We start from the raw sequence: 13534 nt of genomic DNA on the forward strand, positions 1-13534 counted from the left end.
CTTCCATTTCTAGCCATTAGTAGCTATAAAACAATGGCCAATAATGGTGTGCAGAGCAATTTTCTTGCCTCTGTTCAACACTTCTCAGGGGAGATGGTGGCATGGTGGTAGCATCATTGAACTAGTAATCCAGAGGCCCAGGCAAATGCCCTGGGGACACGGGTTCAAATCCCACCATGGCAGCTGATGGAATTTAAATTCAATTAATTAATTAAAATCTGGAATTGAAAGCTACTCTAAGTAATGGTGCCATGAAGCTTTCATCAATTGTTGTAAAAGCCCATCTGGTTCACTAATGTCCTTGAGGGAAGGGAATCTGCTGTCCTTACCTAGTCTGGCCTACATATGATTCCAGACCCACAGCAATGCGGTTGACTCATTCATCATGGAATGAATGTGGGAGATGAATGCATTCATAATCAAGATTTCCAAAGTAGGTATTGATTTCAGCTGTGTACTTGCAGGGAGCTACTCAGTGGACACCAGGCACTTCTTCAAAGGGAAGGAAAGAAAATCAGGAGACTCAACCTGAAATGCTCTTGCACATTTTCTAATGTCTAGTCATGAGGCATTTTTATCCTACAAGAGACTTCCTCCATCAGCTGCATTCCATAATTTAAGCAGGCCCAGATTCCAGGAACCAACAGCACCATAGACCTATGAAAATGTGGTTCTACAATTCTGTTGTAGGATCGAAAGAGCTAGTTTCAGTTATGTAAACATAGAAAGATGGTCCCTTAAATTTGCTTTCAATGGGTCCCTACATTAAAATCAGAGTCTTTGTGTAAAACCAGGAGACTGGTACATCGAGGTCACTCCCCAAGCAGAATCAGTGTCAACCCATCTGCTGCTGAAACTCTCATCCATGCTTTTGTTACATCCAGACTCAACTATTCCAATGCTCCCCTGGCTGGCCTCTCATTCAGCACCCTCCGTAAACGTGAGCTCATCCAAATTCTGCTGCCTGCGTCCTAACTCACACCAAGTCCCTTTCACCAATCAATCCTGTGCTTGCTTACCTACATTGGCTCTTGGCTCCTGGCCCAGCAATGGCTTAATTTAAAATTTCTCATTGTTGTGTTCAAATTCCTCCATGGCCTCGCTCCCTTCCTATCTCTATAACCTCCTCCAGCACTACAACCCTCCAAGATCTCTGCCACCTTCCTCCAATTCTGGCTTCTTGAGCATCATAGATTGTGTTTACTCCACCACTGGAGCTGTATCTTCAAATGTCTGGGCCTTAGGTTCAGGAAATTCCCACCTAAACTTCACTACCCCTCTCTCCTCTAAGTCACTCCTTAAAACCTACCTCTTTGACCAAGCCCTAATATCTCTTAATGTGTCTGTCAGATTTGTCTGATAATCTCTCCTGTGAAGGGCCGTGGGACTTTCTATTATGTTTATGGTGCTAGAAAGTTGTGGTTTTTATCAAATCTATGTAAGTAATATAGGCCTGTTAACAGCTCCTCTGCCTACTCTCTCAGCCAGAGGTGTTATGTGGCATGTGGTATAAAAATAAATGCCTTAAAAATCAAAGGAAACAAGAGCACAGAAATCCCTTAAAGCAGTGATATGGGTTGTCTCCATGGATTAAATTTGCTGAAAGTAAAACTGAAACATCTTCCAACAGTATAAAATTAATATATATGGTTGGGTGCAAGGATGAACCATGATAAACAGAAACTTTTAAATGCTTAAATAAAAGCAAAATACTGCAGATGCTGGAAATCTGAAATAAAAACAAGAAATGCTGGAAATACTCAGCAGGTCTGGCAGCATCTGTGGCGAGAGAAGTAGAGTTAACGTTTCAGGTCAGTGATCCTTCTTCAGAACTGGCGAAGGTTAGAAATGTAAAAGATTTTAAGCAAATAAAGTGGGGGTGGGGCAAGAAATAACAAAAAGAAAGGTGTTGCTAGGACAAGGTCATAGAGAATAACTGACCAGAAGGTCATGGAGCAAAGGCAAACAGTATGTTAATAGTGTGTTGAAAGACAAAACATTCGTGCAGAGACGGTGTTAATGGACAGAAAAATGAGCCCTGGCCCAAAACACAAACATGAAAGAAAAACAGTGGACAGGCACATGGTAACAAAAAATGAATGATGGAACAAACTAAAATAAAATAAAAAGAAATAACTACAAATAAAAAGGGGGCCCATCATTCTCTGAAATTATTGAACTTAATATTCAGTCCGGCAGGCTGTAGCGTGCCTAATCAGTAAATGAGATGCTGTTTCTCAAGCTTGCGTTGATGTTCACTGGAACACTGCAGCAATCCCAGGACAGATATGTGGCATGAGAGCAGGAGCATGTGTTGAAATGTCAAGCAACCGGAAGCTCGGGGTCATGTTTCCAGACTGAGCGGAGGTGTTCCACTAAGCGGTCACCTAATCTGCATTTGGTCTCCCCAATGTAGAGACCACATTGTGAGCAGCAAATACAGTATAATAAATTGAAAGAAGTACAAGTAAATCGCTGCTTCACCTGAAAGGAGTGTTTGGGGCCTTCTGATCTGACCCCTTGTCATGTATTCACATGACCTCCCTCTGACCTCCCCCTCTCTGACGCTGAACGTTCTGTACTCAGCAAAGGACTCAGTTTTATCCCCTTACGTCCCCACCGCAATTAATTTCACACTGGCATGACGTTAAGCTCTTCTTCCATCTGTCCTGGGCTTGCTGCAGTGTTCCAGTGAACACGAACAAAAGCTCGAGGAACTGTGTCTCATTTACCGATTAGGCACTCTACAGCCTTCCGGACTGAATGTTAAGTTTAATAATTTCAGAGCATGACGGGCCCCCCTTTTTATTTGTAGTTATTTTTTATTTTTGTTTTATTTTAGTTTGTTCCATCATTCTTTTTTTTTCACCAAGTGCCTGTCCACTGTTTTTCTTTCATGTTTGTGTTTTGGGCCAGGGCTATTCATTTTCTGTCCATTAACACCTTCTCTGCACTAACGCGTTGTCTTTCAGCACACCATTAACGTACCTTTGCTCCACGACCTCTTGTCAGTTATTCTCTGTGACCCTATGTCCTATCAACACCTTCCCTTTTGTTATCTCTTGCCCCACCCCTGTTTTATTTGCTTAAAACCTTTTACATTTCTAATCTTTGCCAGTTCTGATGTTGGTCACTGACCTGAAACGTTAACCCTGCTTCTCTCTCCACAGATGCTGCCAGACCTGCTGAGTATTTCCAGCATTTCTTGTTTTTATTACTTTTAAATGCTTAACTACCAGCTAGGTAAACCACAATCTTTATTTACTTCACAGTAGAAAAATCCAAGTTTAGATGAATGTGGCTGATTTATGATGGCTTCCAGGCATGAGGTTAGCTACTAAGACAGTTACATAACCATTTATTATTAAATCATGCACCAACAGACATTTCCATTGCACAATTAAATGAAGTCTCTGTGTCAAGCTCTGAAGTATAATTGGAGACTATTTAATAAAATGTTAAACTGCACAGGAAAAGCTGGAGTATAATGGATCAAAATAATTTAAATGTAATTTATGCATAGGTCACCTAAGTGTTGGTTGGAAATCATATATGTAACCTAGCAGTTTGTGGAATATGAGAAACCAAGTCTGTAAGTATTTTTGGGGGGAGGGGAGTGTGGGTTCTTACAGTTCGCCAAGCCTCTCTGTACCAGATGTATTTAACTCTTATTAACATAGTTTTATCTCAAAGAAGATGGAACCATCTCCCTCAAATTCTCTCTAGCTGCTCCATTTAGCAACCTCTTGGATCAATTCAGAGCTTGAAGGAAAAGCGCTGCTGTCACTCCCCTTTCTTTACACGTCACAAAATACCGAGTAGAGCAGGTGAGGATGAAAATGATGATGACACAACCATCTGCCGCGATTATTATTTTTCTGTTTTGCTGTACATGTTCGCAATATGATAACACGGCGAAAGGCGGGGGAATGCAGAATTAATGAACATGAATGGGGTGTGAAATGACAAAACAAAAGATGGCATCTTTTGGATATGCTTTAGTTTATTGGGACAGCGTCTCCTCGCAGTGGAAATATTGGAGGGCACTTACTTCAGCGTTGCACAATCACATTTCTTTCCGCCATGTTTTGATGCCTAAGGGATTGTGGTTTAAAGTGGGTGCCCGGCCGTGGACAGCAGCTCCCTCTCCTCCACTGCACACAGCGTGCGGTCTGCGGGACAGTGCTGTTTAGTGTAGACTACGTATGTGCTTTTGCATGATTATACATCGTATACTACACAGGTAGCATGCGCGGTGTGCAACCTATAGGATTATAGAAGCAGCATGTAATGGATAGTCTGTAGGAATATACTGTGTCTGGCGTTTACCGTGTTTAAAATGTGTGCACAGTACACCATATCCAAAGAAATGGATTGTCCTAGACATTTTACCCATTCATGGCCAATCGGTGGAAAATATGATCCCTTTATTTACAATCTATAGTAGTCAGTAAATGTAATATTAAAAAAATAACCAAATGAGCACATTGTAGCTATGCAGCATAGATTTACTAACCAAGGCTGAGGAGTTACAGGTATTAAGAAAGTTGAGAAGTTCGGAAATAAAGATGCTGGCAATGTGATAAACCTGAAAATGCTAGAAACGCTCAGCTGGTCATTCAGCATCTGTGGAGAGAATGGACAAGTTAATGTTTCAGATGTTAATCTTTAGTTTGAATTGGAAAATAACTAGATAAGCATTTAAAAAGAAAAAAAATGATTAAATGACGAGTGCTTTTAACGAGAAGAGAAGTATCCTAAGCTTTCATTCAAATCTTCGTCACTACTATTCTATAAACTTTCCACATACCTGTGCATTCTATTTGTACAAGTTTTAATTGGCTGTGTATAAACGAATTGAGATCTCCCTTCATTAGAAATATTCAGCAGCTATTTAATACTGCACTTGACATTATGATTCAGCAGGGAAATTGACAGGGCCTCCTTCGGAGCTGTCAACTTCTATACCGGTGATCCTTTTTTAAAAATGTCAACTCCTTTCAAACTCAAAGCATATGCCACTGCAGTCACTGCATTTGACTTGTTTCAAGACTGCCACTGTGGGAGCAAACTTCAGGGTGAAATTCCTCAATTAAAAATATAAGAATGCCTGCTTTAATCGAGGTTACGTACAAAATCAGTCAATTTGCAAAGCTGCAAGCTTCTGGGTCAGCCATCAAGAGGATAAAAAAAGGTTTGTCCTTTGTCATTAAAGGTGGAAATATGCGAAAAGTATTGAGATGAGTTATCTCCCAATTCCTTTGTATCATCTCATTTCCATTCTCTCCCTTTGATGGCCGATCTAGAAATGAGAACTCAGCATGGACCCATATCCTATTAGCCCATAGTGCAAGACATTTATCACCTACAAACTGCCACCAGGATGCACGCACCAAGAGGACCTGGTCACTGGATAGTGTCCCACGGCAGTCTTGGCCTTACCTTCAGTTACTTGTATAAAACCCATCTTTCAGCAACACAAAAGTGGTTAATTTTCATTCGAGTGACATTTCAAAATTATGCCAGACTGATCTATTTAAGATAGGCAGATATTTGTTTTTCTCGTGCTCTGGAAAATACTAACCCTACTGTTTTCCTGTGTAGCTTTGTTCAAAATGACTCCAGGCCTCAACCTTCATTCCTGTCCTAATCCATTGCATAAACAAATATTTCCTGAAATCTGTCCTAAATTTACCCTACACAGCCCCACATAGATTATTTTGGTGATAACTATAGTAATTGAACTTCATTGAACACAGATATATAATGCAGTTTTGATTTAACTCAAGTTCAAACTCTTTAGGCCAGTTAGGCAGTAAAATGAATCATCCGTCAGTTTATCCTGATCCTATGGTTGAACACTGAATACAAGTTTAGCCAAAAGTCATTGTACACTAAATGAAGCCAATTATGCTTTTCCCCCCCATCCCAAATAGATTCATCATTTGCTCAGCACTTAAAACCAAAACATTTAAAAGTTTGTTTCAGTAGCTGGGATACAGTGGCATAGTGATAACATCACTGGATTAGTAATTAAGAAGCCCAGGCTAACGCCCTGGGGATAAGGGTTCAAATTCCACCATGGCAGCTGGTGTAATTTGAATTCAATTAATCAATAAACAAAAAATCTGGATTTGAAAGCTAGTCTCAGAAATTGTGTCCTGAAACTATCAATTGTTGTAAAAACCCATCTGGTTCATTAATGCCCTTTAGGCGGGGAAATGTGTCATCCTTACCTGGTCTGGCCTGCTGTAACTCCAGACCCACAGCAATGTGTTGACTCTTAACCGCCCTCTGAAATGGCCGAGCAAGCCACTCAGGTCAAGGGCAATTGGGGATGGGCAATAAATGCTGGTCTGCCAAAAATAAAAACTTATGGCTATTTTTGATAAAGCATGACTTGAAAAAGTAGGTGCAATGAGGCAAATGCGCACTGGGTCAAGGTGGTAGCTCAATGGGCTTGCTCCTACACTTCACATAATGAACTTTCAAATATTAGCTAAGCTGCAGGGGAGAATAGAAATGAACTTTCCCACAGCAAGGGTGGGCGTAAATCCTAGGTTACAGTACAAGATGTCAGGTTTTCATTTAAAAGTAGGAACACTGGAAACTGAACTCTTTGCGTTATAACAGAGATCTGATAAAGTTGTTCAAAATTGAGATTTAATAATGGAGAGAAAAACTACTTCTGCTGGTCATTGAGGCTGGGAATGATTTTAAGGTCAGAAGAACAAAGGGAGAGATTAAAATTGTTTTTTTTTAAAAAAACATATAGGTTATTAGAAAATGGAATGCCAAGACAGAAAAAGTGCTGGAAGGAAAATGCACAACAGCTTTTAAAATGGAAATACATAAATAAGAACCATCTTAAAAGGCATGGGAAAGAGCAGGGAAATGGGACAAAGTGGCTACCTCTTTCAGAAAGCCGAGACAGGCACACATCTCAAATGACCTCCTTCTGTGCTGTAAAGTTCTATGGTTCCACATTATCACAGTTGTACATCACCTTGCAACTGTCTCAGTACTGCAGGTCTGGAAACTGGCCACACCTACTCCCTTCATATAATGAAAGCCATTTTTCTGACCAATTATAGGTAAGAATACCAGGACCAGAAGAGCAATGCAACCCATTTGGTTGGTGTCAACATTTTTAAAACATATTATATCCCCTCAATCTCCCAATTTTTTGTCACCAAAAACTGCTCATCTCCTTTTTAAATTTCATAGCTATCCAGCTGCACCATCTCCCTGTTCCCCATATTCCACTATCTGAGCAAAGTAGGGACTGGTGTTGGTGTGTTTTATTTTGGGTGTGGGGGCTAGGAAATGCAGGACCAGGGAAGAGGAACACAGTATCAGAAAGCGGGTAAGAAATGGACTAAAATTGAGGACTTCATAAAAGGATCAATGTAATATAGTGATATACAATATCTCATCACTACTCTACTTCTCCCCCTTCCAACTGTCACCAAAAGACTGGCTGATTCAATGACAAGCCAAATAAGCTTACAGCTTGGATCTCACGACCAATCAGCACAACTCTTATTCTGATACTTCAATGAAGGTAATCAGGATCAATAAATATGGAATAGTGCAAATGGAACATTGCAAAAATTGTACACAAAATGGACAGAAAGCAACAAAACTGTAATGGACACTATTTCAAACAGGTTTATTAGCATAGCAATTCTTTTGATTTTATTAGTCCTCTGCACATTTGGATGGCATACAGTTCACCTGTGCGTGATAGTTCATCATTGTAGATCACTTTCTGCTGGACAAAACTACAAAATAACAATTTACATTTTAAAAACGTTTGCCATTTTATTTGCAACTATTTTAAATACAAAGAATATAGACGGATATATTTCCCATTTATAATTTCATGTAAACAAAAGTAGCAGAAATGTATACAACAGATTTTTTTCCCTCCAATCTGACCAATGAATTAAATGATAGTTTATTGATTAAAAGTTCTTGCTAATTCATACTAACTAAAGTTGAAACGCTTTAGGTCTGTTAACAATTGCAATAAAGTCAATCATCCATCAGTTTATCCTGACCCTGTGGTTGAACACTGAATAAAAACTTCAAAACATGGTCCCAATGCATTTCCAGAGGCATTAGTTTAGTACAGGATCCAACTTGGCTCTGAGGTGCTTTTTGTTTTGTAGTGAAAAATCCATTCATAATTTACTTGAGGGGGGAAGAAATGGAAAAAAAAACAAATGATTTTGAAACCAATAATTTCCCCCATTTTCCACACATGGTTTAAGTGGCATTAGGGCACTCTCATAAAAGGTGGCATGTCGCTGTGTCAGACAACTGAACCCCTGTGCTTGTACATGTCAGTCACATTTTCAAAAACTGCACAGCCAATTGCTGAAATTACTGACACTGACCAGATACCATGTTCCTTTTCTTCCCCCATTTTATTTCTTGTACATGGTTACGTTAATCAGAATAGCAGTTGTTGGAACTGTGTGCAACATTTGTTTCCATTGTGGTAGTTGTTGAAAAAGTAGTCTGTTAATAGCTTTAATCGTTATCTTCTTCCTCTTCTTCGCTATCCTCAATTCCCTCACTGTCTTCCTGATCCTCCTCCTCCTCTTCCGTCTCTGGAATATCCCACTGTGGATGAGTTTCTGGTACTTGCTTCGCCTCTTGGACTTCAAACTGAATAGAAAGATGAACAAAATCATGCAATTAAAACTCATTAAACAATACAAAGCGCTACAAATACAGAAATAATTCCCTAACTGTAAGAACAATTTTTAGAGAATAAGTAACCTTAAACTGAAAGTAGGATTTCAGCAGATTCGAGGTTAAGTCTGCCTTCAATTCCCTTGGAGATTTTCACCTCCTTTGACGAATACAATGACATTGCCATTTTGACTCCCTCCTCTCAGGCAAATAATAAAATTTTCAGGTATTTCCTAATTTAAAGAAAAATATTTCCCAGCATGTCACATTACAATTTCCAACTGAAATTCTCAGATGCCTCACTTCGCAATTTTGAGGTTACTAATTAACCTTCTGAATATACTCAAATTGCTGGACCTTTATTGCTTCACTCTGGAAGAAACATAAAACTGACTGCATTCTGCAAGTGTTAATAACTGAAAACATGTAGGAGGGGGGGAAATATGGAAACCTTTTACTTTGTTGTTGAGACTGTCAAACAGTGCTTCAGTGTTACAGATGAAGGTCTGAAGCGATGACTGGCATATTATATGATGTGAATCAAATTCTTTTAGATTCCATATCTTAACTTTTTTTTTTGCAGTGCACTGACTGACTCAGTACCCCATTCTCCTCCTATTCGTTCAAGGGACAGCTAAAATCCTACTTCTTTCAATTCTTTAAAGGCAGTTTCTTCATATCTCAAAAAATTATAAATGATAGCCTCTTGTCATTCAAATAACTAATCCTATCTAGCTTCTGACGAAAGGTCAAAAACCTGAAACGTTAACTCTGTTCCTCTCTCTCAGGTCTTGGGCTGCTCCATCACTTGTCTGCAGACTCATAGCTACACCTTGGGTTTCCTTTCGATTCAATTTTGACTGTTTTTACTCAAGTCTGTACAACTTCAGTCTTGAACATAAGAATAGAAGGAGTAGACCATGTGGCCTCTCGAGCATAATTGGCCATTCAGTATGATCAGGGATGAACTGCCTCAATTCCACTTTCCCCCCTGCTCCCCATATCCCTTGATTTCCTGAGACCAAAAATCTATCTATCCAGCCTTGAATATACTCAATGATGGAGCATCCACAACCCTCTGGGGTAGAGAATGTCAAAGATTGACAAACCTCTCAGTGAAATTTCTCCTCATCTCAGTCCTAAATTATCGATCCCTTATCTGGAGACTGCCCCCGTTTTCTAGATTCCTCAGCCAGGGGAAGCTGCCAGACCTGTTGAGTATTTCCAACATTTTCTGTATTTACTGCTTAGTAAAGTCCTTTACTAAGCCACCCTTAAGTCCTTCATCTATCAACAGTGTTGGTCTTACCTCCTCTAACCTCATCTGGACCTCCTTCACTGCTAAAGCTGGCTCTCGGAAGTTTAAACTCCACTTCCATGCTGAAAACTTCTTTTCCCCTCAACAACTGATAACTCTATAAACCCCAGGTATGTTCTAAACTATATCTCCTGTATCTAAAGAAATGTATCCACTTCAAGATAGGATTCAAAAAGAAAACCCTGCCATCAAATAAATGATTCCTCTCATTTTTAGATTCCAATCTCTCTCTCCCACCCCCACCCCTGAAATCTTCCCATATTCATGCAATACCATTAAGATCTTCTGAACTTCCTTGTTCCTGGTTGATTTAAAACCTTTCCTATCTTTAATGTAGAATTTTTTTCCTCAATATTCATAATCACTGGGAAAATGCAAGAATGGCTATTGGTTTACACCCAATTTTGCGTGAACAGCTCATTAGCATAGTTAAGTGCAGATTTGGATGGGGCGTAGGAGCAGTCTAATGGTGTGAGCAGAAAATTGTGCACAAGCAAAATTTAAAAGAATTGGGCCAATTAAAGGTGAGTGTCACAACAGGGAGACAAAAGTTCTGTCAGACTCCACTCTCAGAAGGCATCTCAATCCAACCTTTGGATAGGAAGACAGAATGTTAGCATCCAGATACAGCAAAGCAAGTAGGAAGACAGATGGCATGTTGGCCTTTATTGCAAGGGAATTGGAGTACAAAAATAAGGAAGTCTTGCTACAGTTGTAGCTTTGATGATACCACACCTGTAGCACTGTGCACAGTTTTGATCTCCATATCTAAGGATATACTTGCCTTGGAAACAGTTCAGCCAACGTTCACTAGATTGGTTCCTGGGATGAGGGGTCTATCCTATAATAAGGAGTTGAGTAAATTGGGCCTACGCTCTCTGGAGTTTAGAAAAATGAGAGGTGATCTCACTGAAAAGTACAAGATTCTGAATGGGCTTGACAGGGTAGACAGAGGTTGCTTCCCCTGGTTGGGGAATCTAGAAAACAGGGGCACAGTCTCAAGATAAAGGATCGATAATTTAGGACTGAGATGAGGAGAAATTTCACTGAGAGGTTTGTCAATCTTTGACATTCTCTAACCCAGAGGGTTGTGGATGCTCCATCATTGAGTATATTCAAGGCTGGATAGATAGATTTTTGGACTCAGGAAATCAAGGGATATGGGGAGCAGGGGGGAAAGTGGAATTGAGGCAGATCATCCCTGATCATACTGAATGGCCAATTATGCTTGAGGGGCCACATGGTCTACTCCTGCTCCTATTTCTTATGTTCAAGACTGAATTTGTACAGACTCAAGTAAACACAGCCAAAATTGAATCGAAAGGAAACCCAAGGTGTAGCTATGAGTCTGCAGACAAGTGATGGAGCAGCCCAAGACCCGGCCCTCTCTGACGGCTGCCAGAACTAGTTGTGAGTAACTGTAGTCTCTGTGGCACCAGTCCTGCATGATTGCGAGGACATGTAACCAATTTCAGGCCACAGTTGAACATTTTGGTCACTGCTGTAAGCTGCATGGTAGCTACAGATGGCTCAGGCTCTCTGCTGACCCAGACACCCGGAAGACTGTTAATCATGGTCATCAGTTACAAGTGTAGCAAGACTTCCTTATTCTTGTACTCCAATCCCCTTGCAATAAAGACCAACATGCCATGGCCTGCAGAAACAGATATTAGCATCTGATCAGCTGATCACATGGCAATTTGGGTCATTCACCCTGGCTTGTCTCTGATGCAGTGCTACTGGCTGTAAATAGGGGTTTTCTGTCAGCCACAGTTGAGGCCTGAGTACCTGTTTGCATATGTGGCTGTGTGGATACCAGTGGGTGAACACAGAGCTGCTTTATGCAGTCTGGCATGCCTCTTCCAAATATATCAGATAGGGGACTGCCATTAAGAAACCCATTTCTGCAAGCAGTGGTGTTGGAAGAAAATAATCGATTGGTATGACTACACAAGTGCCTACAGCAAAACAGCAAACAAAAAAAGTGTCTGCAGGCATATTGAAAATACCTCAGCTTTATATTACTATATATCCTCTCCAGTAAACTTGCCATCCACCAACCCTGGCCTCTCATTTCAAACTTGCATTTTGTCTAGTATTCATGCCAAAGAGGTGGAATTGGCATTCAGGACCAACACACTCTCAAATTAATATTACAATGAGGCAGATGCTTCCACTGCTGCTGATTCCCACTCACAAGAAAATGCATCAAGGTGCAAACTTGTCACATCTCTGGCAAGACAGAACTTCCGCTTATTTTTGTGTTATGGCTATTGCAACACAATCCAGAAATTAAGAGTTAGCAAAGCCTGGACTATTCAGTCCATTTCATCCATTGACTGCTCAATTCCATTAGAGTTAATGTAAGTAGAACATGCACTGGAAGCCATACAGAAATGGTCTACTGTCACATAGCCAAGCAGCTACAGAAAGGCAAGAACACAGAAAAGATTTTCTTTTTACCTTTAATGGCCTGATTAGATCTAAACCCATGTAAGAATCGGACCGCAGGATCACAGAGTATTGATAATTGCCAGGTTTATATGGTGCAGAGAATTTCAATTCAATCTGGGAGAAAAATGAAACAAGCTTAAAAAACTCTCAAGAATCATTAGCTGTAAACGAAAATGAACTTTTTTTTTTAAGGACTTAATTATCCACATTTAACGTTCTATATTTATATATACCGATTTTCATCTTTAATAGCCAAATCAGGTGTAGTATAAAGCTATAAATGTTCAAAATCAAAGTAATTGATTGTACTACAGTTTTTAATTCAATGGAACCAATTAACACTTTCCACAACATTAAAGAGAGATCAGCTCATTAAATAAAATAAATCCACTTTGTGCAGCTATAAAGGATCCCACAAAATGTTGTTAAAAATTTTAATATTTTCCAGAGACAGACTTCTGTGCTTCAGAGCTTCAAAGTAAAGCCATAGTTTCACAGACATACTTGAATGTTTAAAAGGAACTTTCTAAACCCCATGTTCTGAACCTTCCCCACTCATTCCTTCCAAGCTCCATTTTCACCTTAAGTCATGAAATTAGAGCAAACATAATACAATGAAATTAAAAGTTGTCTATGAATTGAGGCATCTCCTACTATTCTAGATGACAGCTACTTCCATACAATTTATGCTGAGCTGCACATATCTAGAAAAGAAAAACACTAGAACAGCACAATGAAAACAAGCCTCTATAAATCTGGCGTCAATATCACTATGAAATCCATTGAGACCCACATAATTTGTGACTATTTTAAAAAGTGTTCAACAGCTTCAAAGTTTTAAAGTTAAACTGTTTACCTCCTCCTCTTCTTGTAGAGTACATACATGGTATGGCATTGATATTAACGTGTGTTCTTTCCTGTCTGCGATGTAAAGCCACCACCACTCTTGTTTTTCCTGTCAGAAAGAGAAAGTTCACTGTAAAACAGAAGTTCCTTGGGATTGGGATCCACAGTACAACTTCTCAAGTTTGCAATGTCAGTGAAACAGAAATGCTGACG

General features: G+C 39.8%; 1 protein-coding gene across 1 annotated transcript in view; it reads right to left on the bottom strand.

Moving 5' to 3' along the window:
- Positions 1-7653: 7653 nt before the first annotated feature.
- Positions 7654-13534, bottom strand: part of sec63 (SEC63 homolog, protein translocation regulator) — a 100583-nt gene continuing 94702 nt past the window's right edge. The window contains exons 19-21 of the mRNA XM_068027160.1: positions 13332-13430; positions 12485-12589; positions 7654-8676 (exon numbers count right to left, since the gene is read on the bottom strand). Coding sequence (XP_067883261.1) covers positions 8539-8676; positions 12485-12589; positions 13332-13430 — 342 coding nt within the window. The 3' untranslated portion in view covers positions 7654-8538. The remainder of the gene's footprint in view (positions 8677-12484; positions 12590-13331; positions 13431-13534) is intronic.

Source organism: Heterodontus francisci, chromosome 3 (genome assembly GCF_036365525.1).
Source record: "Heterodontus francisci isolate sHetFra1 chromosome 3, sHetFra1.hap1, whole genome shotgun sequence".
Taxonomy (NCBI): Eukaryota; Metazoa; Chordata; class Chondrichthyes; order Heterodontiformes; family Heterodontidae; genus Heterodontus; species Heterodontus francisci.